Source organism: Brassica oleracea, chromosome C9, assembly GCF_000695525.1.
Source record: "Brassica oleracea var. oleracea cultivar TO1000 chromosome C9, BOL, whole genome shotgun sequence".
Classification (NCBI taxonomy): Eukaryota; Viridiplantae; Streptophyta; class Magnoliopsida; order Brassicales; family Brassicaceae; genus Brassica; species Brassica oleracea.
In genome coordinates this window covers 39,096,385-39,107,987 of record NC_027756.1, presented here as the reverse complement: position 1 = coordinate 39,107,987, position 11,603 = coordinate 39,096,385, and the positions used below count along the sequence as shown (strand labels likewise).

Genomic DNA, 11,603 nt, shown 5'->3' with positions numbered 1-11,603 from the left:
TCTCTCTCTCACTCAGAGAAGAAACAAAATAAACAACCAAAACTGAACTGATTTTATTGATAAAATGGACTACATATTTATAGTGTTTTGTAGATCTAGGAATTAAATGAAAAAGTAGATCTAGATCTAGATCTAGTCTTTAATACGAAAATAAAGAGATAAGACTAGACAAGGTGACTGTTCGGCTTCTGTCCAGATTCGTTGTATCCTGAAGCATGAACCGCGGTAAGGAGAACGACGGATGTGGGACTGTCCGTATGAACCACCATGTCCAGATCAAAAACCATACTGGACCAAGTGTGTCCTATGTCTTCAGATAGGTGAAGGATCCTTGCCTTAGTGAGATTTGGCTGATCAAAGTGCATGAACTGATCAAAAGGGTCGATCAGTCCATCAGTACGGTCGCCGGTACGTGCAGTATGAGGCAATCGAGCCAAAAGAGAGAAGTCTCGATCATTTTGTGAAACCTCGAAACTCGAGTCAAGTCTGGCATGATCTTTCTCAAGTCTGACATGATCCAAGTCAAGTCTGGTACGGTGAAAAACATGAAACTCGGTTGAAATGTTCAGAACGTCCTGAACTTCATGCTGAGTTGGTTCCATGTAATGATCCGTGGACTGCGGCACATCAGTTCTGTCGTTTTCTTAGTCATTGAGAACGATAGACGAAATCCCGAAACGTACTGATTCTGATACCAACTGATAGAGAGGCGGAAACTATTAACGTCAGGTTCAAGAATTAGAACCCTAAATCGATAACTTGTGTTTGAAGGTAGCTGTAACAGAGGGCGCGAATACTCTTCGCAGTGCTCGAAAGCTCTTTAAAACCAAACTCAATAACTTTATTAATCAAATCGTAACCTACAAGAGGTTGAATACCTCGTCTATATAAAGCTCAAAAGGTCACGATCCTTAAGGGATTACGTGATTTCCTATTCCTAAGATAAAAGCACTTTAGATAAAAATAAGTAAACTTAACATAAAATAGAAAAGGAAAGTCCTAATTGGAAAGGGACTTGTGATCGGGAACGATCACAGGTTGCGCTGCATCATATTACCTTACAGTAGTTAAGATATAACCTGAAAGTTTCTCCAAGAGATGGAATTTGAACCAGTTCTGGGACTAGAAATCATATCATCTTACCACTGTAGTGTATATTTGTTAGTAAGTTCCACTGTTTTCCACATTATTCCTATAGTCTTTTTAATTACATCATTGTAATGTGTTAAGCTGCATGCATCTCAGGCGTCGTTCTGTTCTTCTGAATTTCCAAATGTTTGCCATTTTAAAATAGTTTCTTTCGTTGGTTTTTGTCATTGCGTAACTAGGCGCGCAATGGGGTTGCAACAGGCAGTCGCGCTCTGTATGGACCACTGTGATGCAGCAGAACTTACTGGCGATGGTAGCTGGTTCAAGACTGTAGTATTGGCTGGAGGAAGCGCATGTTTGCCAGGGCTTGCAGGTACAGTCATATTGCCTATTGTTTTGTTAAATGTTGAAAGATCTTCGAAATTCTTATCTAAAAGATTTTGTCAAAAAAAAAAGGGAAGATTACTAAAATAACATCAAATTATGTTATTATTACTAGAATAACTTATAAATTTTTTTAATTACTAAAATATTTTTTATGCCTACAATGCCCTTATTTTCTTTGTTAACAAAAAACAAATTACAGAAAAAAAAATTATTGCATGTCATCAAAATATTTTTTTTTTAACGAAACAGTAAAATAAGTCTGCTATAAAAAAGCTGCAATACTTGATGACAGTTTTAATAAACTGTTGCAGATTTATTTTTTACCGAAAACTTAGTATCGTAGACTTATACCATCACATACTTTCAAAAACAAGTCTACCTCACATGATGGTAGATTTGATTACACTCTCAGATTTATTTTACGTTGGCAGACTTTTAGTGGCAGATTTTATTCCAATGACAGCAGGTTTTGTAATATGTCGAAAGTTTTGTACTGGCATGCAGATTTATCTCGTAGACTTTTTTATAATTTAGCAGATTTTCTTTTCATGTAATGGCAGACTTATACTTTCTACGTTTACAAACAACAAACTTTCAGAATAAGTATGCTTCTAGTTACGGCATACTTACGGCATGCTTTATTCTAGTTACCGCAGGCTTTCGAGGGATGGCGGACTTTTTCATCCAGAATCGGTTAACAACTTAATTGGTTAACTAATTAGAAAAAAAAAATTCCGGTTTGCTCTAATTAAACCAAAATTTCGACCATGCCTTCAAGCAGTTATTAAAACCTAGATTTAGCCGTAAAACTTCTTCTTCTCCAAGTCACGATCATTTTTTGGACAAGTGACTATTTCACGTTAATCTCAAGAGAAACTGATGGAGGGGGTTATAGCGGTTTGTGGGCAGTGGTTATTCGAGAAGGATAAGTGGATGTTTCACGTTGATAACAGAAGAGGAAGCAAAGTAATTCCAGTCAGTGACAAGACAAACTTTGAAGATATGATTAACATGGTTTATGAGGACTACGAATTAGATAAGAGACATGTTAATATCGAATTGAGTTACATGGTTGGCAGGAAGAGCTTGATGAAGCTAACTCGTGACACACCCCCAGTTAAAATTGGGAATTTTCGACAGTTGCAAGGTTTCTTTCGTCTCCTACAATCTGACAAAGTTCGTCTATGCATAGAGGTCACTTTTAAAGACAACATGAAGACGATGAAACATATTAACCAGTCTGATTGTAATCATGATGAAGACTCAGACACTGACGGAGAACGGTTTGACTATTGCGATGATTCAGATGGTGCGACATCAGATGATGAAGACTTTATAGCCTACGGATTAATTCCAGGAGTAGATACAGATATGAGGAAAGTGTGTACGCCAAAGATGGGGGTAACAAGCAAATCGAAAAAGGCTAAGGCAGTGACTCCACATGTTAGGCAGCAACAACTGAATTCACTAAATATTTCTGTTGGCCAAAGTTTTGAGTCCAAGTCTGCTTTACAAACACGACTTAAGATGTTGACGATAGTGCAACAGTTTGATTACGATGTCGAGTACTCAACACCGAATCTGTTAGTCGTAAAATGTTGGGTTGAAGGCTGTAGTTGGAGGCTACGAGCTTCACCGACAAGTGATACTCCTCGCTTTACTGTACGTGTCTATGTTTCAGATCATACTTGTTCAGTTACAGAGAGATCAGCTCGTTGCAGACAAGCAACACCAGATATTCTCGGATCTTTATACACTGATTTCATTGGTGGAGTGGAGCCAACCATTTTGCCAAGTCATGTGAAGCAGTCCCTTAACATGTGCTTTGGAATAAAGGTTTATTTCATTTACTTGTGTACTCAAAATTTGATTTATTTCTAACTGTTTCTTACTATTTTAAATGATAGATGGACTACTGGAAAGCTCATCGGACACTGATATGTGCAAGAGAATTGGTTAGGGGATCCGCTGAGAGTGGCTACCAGGAATTACCGGTCTATTTGCATATGATTAGAGAAGCAAATCCAGGGACATTCACTCGCCTTGTAGTAGATTCTAGTGACAGATTTAAGTATATTTTCATCGCATTTGGTGCTAGCATCAAGAGATTTCCATTCATGAGGAAGGTTGTTGTGGTCGATGGCACATTCTTGCAAGGAAAGTACAAAGGGACTCTACTAATTGCATCAGCACAGGATGGCAACTTCCAAATATTTCCAGTAGCATTTGCGATAGTCGATACTGAAAATGATGAATCATGGAAGTGGTTTTTCAGACAACTCAGCTGTGTGATTCCAGATGACGAAAGACTTGCTATTATTTCTGATAGGCACAAATCAATTGGAAAAGAAATAGCCCATGTATATCCAACTGCCAGCCGGGGAGTTTGCACTTATCACTTGTATAAGAATGTCTTGTTAAAGTTTAGAGGTCGCGAGTTGTTTGGCTTGGTTAAAAAGGCAGCTAATTCATACAGACCTTCAGATTTTGAGACCATATTCGATGAGATCAAAGCAGTGCACCCGGCATTACATGGTTATTTACAGAAAGCAGATGTACGCAAGTGGGCGAGAGCTCATTTCCCTGGTGATAGGTACAACTTGACTACGACCAACATAGCTGAATCTATCAACAGAGTGCTTTCAGATGCAAGGAGTTTGCCGGTTGTAAGACTTATAGAAGCAATAAGGCAAATGATGACGCGCTGGTTTTCGTCACGAAAGATTGATGCAAATTCAATGAAAACAACTGTAACTCGTGGAGTAGAGAAGCTTTTAGAGGTAATCCTGATTTTCTAGTACACATGAATGTTTGGTGAGCACAATACTAACATTTGAGACATATTTTTGTAGGGTCGTGTACCTTATGCTAAGATGCTGTGCGTGCAACAGATAGATATTCACCAATATCAGGTCTCAAGTGTCTCATCTACCCACATAGTGAATTTGACTGAGAGAAGTTGTTCATGTCGCAGATTTGACTTAGAAAAACTACCTTGTGTGCACGCAATTGCAGCAGCTGAAGCGACAAAGTTATCAACCATTTCATTGTGTCATTCATACTATCGTACAAAGTATCTGTACAACGCTTACTCCGTGGCAGTAATGCCGAGAGATGCTGATACATCAGTCCCTGATAATGTCGCAGGAAAAATTTGTTTGCCTCCTGAGGTTCGCCAACCACCAGGGAGACCCAAAAATTCAAGAATGAAGTCTTGGTTTGAGAAAGGTGAAAATAAGAAACGACCAAGAAAATAACACAAATGTTCGATTTGTAATCAAGTTGGTCACAATTGCAAAACATGTCCTGTTGGTTAGACAATGCGTCATTTGTTTCTTGTTAGACAATTTGCTATTGTTTTTTTGTTGGACAATTTAACTTCTGTTTTATTGGATTCTGGTTAGACAATATGTTCTCTGTTTTACTCTGTTTTATATGAAAGCCCAATTTTTTTTTCCAAAAAACCACAAATTCGACCCGAAACCCATTAAAATACTACAGACCCAAAACCTCATCATAGATCTCAGCAGCTAACTTAATACGCATTGCCGGAATGCACTGATCAGAAAGTCCTTCAAAACCACAGCCAATCGCCTTACACTCTATATACTTCAGAGCGTAAACACCACAATCACCAGGCTCTTCATTCTGCGGAACATTTTTAAGTCTTGAAATCCTGAACTGCTGTGAACTCTTCCTTTCTGGAACCATTTCTTTCAACAATAAAGGAATCATCTTCGTGAAAGGACGATACTCTTCTAAAAGATCTGTATTGCTTGGGACAACTGTCTGTATGCTATCGTAAACATGGATTATTTTCTTGTCAAGATCCACTTCTAAAGCGACCCAATGGTCACCATTTATCAAGTGGCAAAGAAACAACCGATCCACATCCTTCAGCCACTTTCTGTTGTTGGAAAAATCTGTAGGGTAATTGCCATTGAACACCTTCTTGTAAGTATCTGAGAACTTCCACGTTTTAGGATCATATTTCTTGTAGTCTCTGACCCACATCTTGACAAACCAGTGCTCAAGAAAAGCTATCTTTGCTGAGTATGGTGAAGGGTCCCTCATAGCTCTTTTATGAAACATAAGCATCGCAGATGCCATATGCTGTAAAAAAAGTGTGTGTTAGCCACCCGGATTCATGTTGATACAAGAAAAAGAAATAAACTTACAGAATCTGACAGCCACCCAAAACGATCTGTTTCCCACACATTACTTGGTGTTATTAGCCTCATATAGAACTGAGTGTCTACATCGTTATCACCACTGAAATGAATAAAAAACAAGCTCAAGTTAGTTTAACAATAACAAATTATTAAGAACAAATAAGGCATGTTAATAATTAAACTTACTCAAGACTTCGCAGATAATCCAGTAGCTTCTTAAATTTTGTCTCAACAACTTTAGCTAAGGGATCATAGTAGGCTTTAGAGACATCACCTTTTATGATCCTTTTGACAGTTGAGTTACCTACATATGGATACACTTGGGTCTTTGTCAGCTGTGGCTTGCGTTTTTGCAAAGGTCCATCCAAGACTGATGCCGCCAACTGGTCTAACGTGGCACCTAGATTACCATATTTTTGCTTGTCTTCTGAATCAGACCATGTTCCACCAGAATCCCTAAGTTGTGGAACTTCAACCTTCTCCTTCTTTACATTTTTCAATCTTCTAGCTGGTTTTTTTACTTGTGTTGTTCCAACAACCTTCTCACCACCAGTGTCAAGTAGAATTGGAGACGTTAGCTTGACCTCGGATTTTTTGGCTTTCTTTCTAACCACACATTGTACTGCCGCATCCATTTGTGATGAGACTTTGTCTTGGACCATCCATGACTAATTTCAGCATATAAAAAACATTAGAAAGTCAAATTTCAAGAGTAAGTTATTTTAAAATGAAATAGACATACTAGTTAAAGGAAGCAAATCACTAACCGGGTCGTTGCTATTGACTTCATCTTCATGGTTCACATTGTAGTGTGCATCATTTTTAGGGGCAGTAGCTTGCATTTGCTCTCTAAGTTGAGCAATCTCTTCTTGTAAAGTGGAGATTTTCTGTGTAAATACCAGCTCGGTTTCACCAATCCTTGCATTTACTTTTTCATCTACAGATGCGTCTACTGCAGTCAACACCTTCTCAACAATGACTGTGTCCATACTTCCAACCTTTGCAGTCAATGTGTTCATTGCTTCCATTAGGCCAAGCTGGAATGTATCATCTCGAGTTGAGTTAAGGCTGGATCCGCAAGCATGCTACAACACAGTAAACAAACTCAGCAATAAACGTCAAGCATATATGTATAACAAAAGGCTTATATACTCACGGTGGATGTCCTCTCTTTTGGCATTTTTTTCTTCATACACTCTTGTTCTTCACTCACCAATTTTCTTTTCTCTTTGTTTGGTACTGGTGCAGTACGCGAGTTCAGGTTCCAATACGTATCATCGAGCTCACCATGTAGAATGTCTGTGATCAAGTTGTGAAGATCATCATCAACCTTGTCCTCTGGCCATTGAGGGTATATCTCAGCTTCTTGCTTGACAATGAGATGTCTTACTCGTACCTACCAATCAAATAATGCAAATATGTTAGTATCTTAATATGTCAAGTGATCACTTTTTAAAAAAAAAACAATAATGAAGAAAAAAAACGTAACCTTCTGATGGAGACTTTTCTCCTTTTTATAAAACTCATCCCAGTTTATACGGCCACGAGATCCATACCAGGAGAGAAGAGGAACTTGGTTACCCTCAATATGATTCCCATATTCATGCCCAATACCAGGTATCGACTCATACACCCAGATGAGGAGTGCATGTACGCATCCGCAAAGTGTATACTTGTTCCTTCCTTCATATGAAACAATTTTACCAGGCTAGAAAATCCCACACGCCCCCAAGGGTATCTGTCAAATGCTTCTATGTCTAGGACTCTCTTTGCTTGATCCAAAGGAATTCTACTGCCTGGAGAGATGCCAAGTACTCCAATAGACAAGACACATAGTAAACCAATCATTCTTCTCTTCTCAAACGACCAATTCCTAATTTTAGTGAACAACAACTGCAACTCAGAAAGCATAGGACCATGTGAAGGAGAAACACCAAGCTCTTCCCAAAATGGCTTATGATCAATCTCCACCTCTTCATTTATGTTGAAAGGCTCGCAATTTAAACCCGTAATATCACCAAACTCATATAGCGAAAACCTAATTGGCTGACCTTCTATAGCAGACCATATCTCATGGATATTATTAACCACCAATTGGTTTGTAAGTAAATGGTGAACCGCCTTGGCTGACCAGGTATAATTCAGCTCTTTCAGCCTCAGAATAACTCCAACAGATGATGTTTTAATGGATTCCCACGCATCTAAACCAACTACTTCTTCCACCATCTGGAAATTAGCCAAATGACAGTTATGATTTATGCTTCCACTTTGCAATGGACATTTCCCCTTTTCATAAAGTCTTGCTGGATATTTTTTTCCACTTTTTGATGTAGTCATCCGTCTGCAAAATTGTAAAATGTAGTAAGTATTAGAAAATTTAATTTTTCCAAAAACATACAAACGACCAAGACTGAAGAACACAAACGACCCAGACGATACCCAAACTGATATCAACAAATGTACAAACGAAAAACACTTCTATCTACTCTGTATCAAAACAAAATCGAATTCATTTGATACTCAATATTAAAAAAATCGTTTGACAGAGACTAACCTTTGATGGCAAAAATAGGTGAATTAAACTGATTGATGTGGAGAGGAGCTTGTAAAAGTGTCGAAATCAACGAGAATAAGTGATGAAAGCCTTGAGATTCGACGTAGCTGAAAATTTTAGAAAGGGGTTTTAGGGTTCGTCGCTTGGGTTTTGGATTCACTTTTCCTATTTGAATCGAAGGTTTTAGTTGTTGATTAGGGTGTGGAGATGAAGAAATCGATGAGAAATCATGATGGAAACTAAAGAGAGTCAAGAGTTTGAGGATTTCACAATTTGGGGATTTAGGGTTCTTGGGGTCATGGAAGAGAAAAGTATCGTGGAGGTGTGTTTTTTTTTCTAAGAGGTTTCACCTTTTTTGGTCAAGTAAAGTAATTTTGCCTTCATTTATTTTTACCGGAAACTAATTTTTTTTAACTGATGGGGCATTTCAGTCTTAATTATACATTTTCTATCTTTCTTTTTTGTGTGTGTTAGTCTAGTCATTAGTCATAAAATGTGAGTTATTAGAGGTAATTTCCCAAAAAAAAAAAAAAAACTCTTATCTAAAAGATACATGAATGACTTGCTTAAGCGGTTTTTGTGTGTGTGTGTGTGTGATGTATACAGAAAGGCTAGAGAAAGAACTGCAAAACTATCTTCCTTCATCATCTATATGCAATGGAGTTAAAGTAATCCCTCCTCCTTGCGGAGTGGACACAGCATGGCATGGGGGAAAACTTATCAGTAACGTAAGTTCGATATTGTTATTGATATTCATTTAGCGTATTATTAGGTGACGTAAGCTTCTTTCTCAATCTCTTGTAGAAGTTTTACTGCCAACTGATTATTTTTCAAGTGCTATTTGTCTAAATTTGATATTTACATACACATTGGGGACATGTTGGTGAAATTATTGGCATTGACCACATTGAACACGTATTCCGCCTTGTGAGCCTCACACAACTGCATTTTGACTAATTACTATGTGCAGTTGAGCACCTTTCCTGGTTCTTGGTGCATCACAAGAAAGCAGTTCCGTCGCAAGTCAAGACTAATGTGGTGAATGTCTTAGTTTTTCTTTTTACTTCTAGCTTTGCAAAGACCGTGCTATTCCTTCAGTAAGAGATGGGCAGGTTGCAGCTGCTTGCAAATAGTTTTACACAAGTCCATATGTATAGTGATGGTATCTATTATTGATCACACAAGTCCGTATGTATAGTGATTATCCAAACCATAGAAAATGACAATTACTAAAGTCAGTTATAAATATGTTTAAGTTGTTGCCTTTATAGAGAAAGAGACAATGATACACAAAAGTCATACGTATTATGATTTAGAATTTTTGGACGCTCCAAAAATCGAAAGAATGAGAGAGTACAAGTAAAGCAATTCGTGGATATACAGACGCATTCAGCTTCGTCAAGTTGTTACATGACGGACATCAGGCTTTCTCAGCCTCAGAGCAACTTGACAAACACCAAAAAAGCTGCAGAAGCTGCCAGCCAAAGACGAGAAGAAGCAGCGGTGGTGGTGGCTGCGTTTACATCACTTGCCGAGGTGGGAGACGTAGCGGGGCATTCGAGACCTTCTTTACCTTCTTGGCACTGGTTTGCAAACAGTCCAGGCGGGTATTTTCCATAGAGATTGATGTAACTGAACATAGTGGTTGCACAGTCATTGCTTAAATCATTGAGATCATCAGCGTAGGGACATGCGAAGTCTTTGAAGGCGCCACAGCATTCCTTGGCTGGGAATTTGGGACCTTTGCATAGGCTTGTTATAATTGTGTAGTTCATAAACTCAAAGTTCACAGGACATGCTGTGTTGCCGTGGAAAAAAAGGAGAACCATGTCAATACACAACATACTAGTCTTACAAAATTGGGATGCATATCCCATGAAGCACAATGGGAAAATAGTAGTTAACTACAGGTTCGCAATTAGCAGTTTGTATGTAAAATGGTTTCAGATTAATGCCATGATCGAGAAGCAAACAGTTTTGAAAATCAATAAACATTTTGTTGAGGTTTAAAGATCATCATATAAGCTCAATCACACAATAGGCAGCCAGAAGCAAGAAACGAGAATCAAGATAAAGATTTGGTCAGTGAAGCTGTATAGTTTATGGATCCATAAAGATGAAGGAAATGTTACTTGCTCCATCTGGATCCGTTTGTATTTATTATAACACATCGGGAAACAAACCAAAAATGGAACTGCTACTAAGACCCTCAATACTTAAAAGAAGAGTAAAAGATTCAGATAAGAGAGAGATTATGAGATTCAGAAGAACTTGCCTTTCTTGGTCTGAAGCAGGTTTCTTCCAATAGCCAAATTCTGCGGTTCGAACACACCATCTGCAATGAGAAAGATAAGTTGACTGATGTAACCAAGAACGTAATAAGAAGAGATCTTTTGGGGGAAAAAAATCAAGAAAAGGTGTACCTGAGATGAAACTTGAAGATGAGAAGGATGCAAGCATTGCGAGTACAAGGATGAAAGAACTCAGAGCTCTAGAGAGGAAGTTGAGCTCCATGATTCTCTTTGCAAGTAACCAAGAGATCTGATGAAAAAGAAAGACGACTTCGGGGGCGAGCTATGGCGTACCAGGAAGATATGAGAGAGAGAGAGAAGAGAGAGAAACATAATATTATGAAATATTAAATACATAAATAATACAAAAAGAGGTGGATGACATTTTTTCTTTTGACAGCCTAGAACAACGCGGAATGGTGATGGTGCCTTATTGCCGCTGATGATTTATGTTGTAGGATTTTAATTTAAAAAATTACAACAAAACAAAACAGGCTGATTAATAGATTAAGGAAGCTAAGAGCATCATTAATGCAGTTTCTAAGATGAGTTTTTAAACAAAGGAAGGCATTTAAGTAAATCAAAAAGAAAAGAAATAAGGATAACCGATCCTTAATTAAGCGTTTTTGGAACTGATCGCAAAGGGGACTCTTATTACACGTGTCGACTTTTGTGATTCTTTTTTTTTTCCTTTCTTCCCCCAAATCGATTTGCGATGGCCAACGAAGATTTCCAGTCTCGCGTCGAGAGGATCTCCGGATCTCTCGCCTTCTCCCGCTTCACGTCTTCTACTACCTCCACGTCTTCTGCGCCGCCGCTGCGGCAAACGCAATCGGGCTCGGTGTGGTCTCTCTCCGGCGCATAAGTGGAGAAGAGGGAGTGGAAGCGAGAGCAGCTCGCTTCGTACGATAAGGAAGAGATGCCTTGTGCGTCATCGTTCGACGAGATTCTGAGGCAGCAGAGGATCTCGAGCACTGATCAGAAGGAGGGTGAGGAAGGTGGCGACGAGGATTTTGGTGATGAGGATGATGATTGGAGCATCAGAGCATCCATGGGCCTTGACCGTACTCTCGATGATGAGGTATAATCAATTCTTCTTTAAATTGTTTT

General features: G+C 38.6%; 4 protein-coding genes across 4 annotated transcripts in view; 2 read left to right on the top strand and 2 right to left on the bottom strand.

Annotated features, from left to right (window-relative positions):
• The window catches only part of LOC106317980 (actin-related protein 8-like), a 24,992-nt gene extending 15,605 nt beyond the window's left edge, over nt 1-9,387 (top strand). Inside the window, exons 9-11 of the mRNA XM_013755809.1 lie at nt 1,329-1,462; nt 8,809-8,930; nt 9,173-9,387. Of these exons, the coding sequence (XP_013611263.1) occupies nt 1,329-1,462; nt 8,809-8,930; nt 9,173-9,244 (328 nt within the window). The 3' untranslated portion in view covers nt 9,245-9,387. The remainder of the gene's footprint in view (nt 1-1,328; nt 1,463-8,808; nt 8,931-9,172) is intronic.
• Nucleotides 2,190-4,823, top strand: LOC106317975. The gene is made up of 3 exons (XM_013755803.1): nt 2,190-3,312; nt 3,384-4,256; nt 4,329-4,823. The coding sequence occupies exons 1-3, from the start codon at nt 2,356-2,358 to the stop codon at nt 4,731-4,733; spliced, it is 2,235 nt and encodes a 744-aa protein (XP_013611257.1). The 5' UTR covers nt 2,190-2,355; the 3' UTR covers nt 4,734-4,823.
• Nucleotides 4,864-8,538, bottom strand: LOC106317976. The gene is made up of 7 exons (XM_013755804.1): nt 8,203-8,538; nt 7,138-7,989; nt 6,805-7,044; nt 6,416-6,733; nt 5,835-6,316; nt 5,655-5,748; nt 4,864-5,589 (listed from the first exon to the last, which is right to left on the bottom strand). Exons 3-7 carry the CDS (start codon nt 6,838-6,840, stop codon nt 4,972-4,974), a joined length of 1,548 nt encoding a protein of 515 aa, XP_013611258.1. The 5' UTR covers nt 6,841-7,044; nt 7,138-7,989; nt 8,203-8,538; the 3' UTR covers nt 4,864-4,971.
• Nucleotides 9,388-9,432: 45 nt separating the features above from the next.
• On the bottom strand, nt 9,433-10,858 carry LOC106317977 (GPI-anchored protein LORELEI-like). Its single transcript, XM_013755805.1, has 3 exons — nt 10,626-10,858; nt 10,478-10,537; nt 9,433-10,000 (listed from the first exon to the last, which is right to left on the bottom strand). Exons 1-3 carry the CDS (start codon nt 10,714-10,716, stop codon nt 9,639-9,641), a joined length of 513 nt encoding a protein of 170 aa, XP_013611259.1. The 5' UTR covers nt 10,717-10,858; the 3' UTR covers nt 9,433-9,638.
• Between the last annotated feature and the right edge of the window lie 745 nt (nt 10,859-11,603).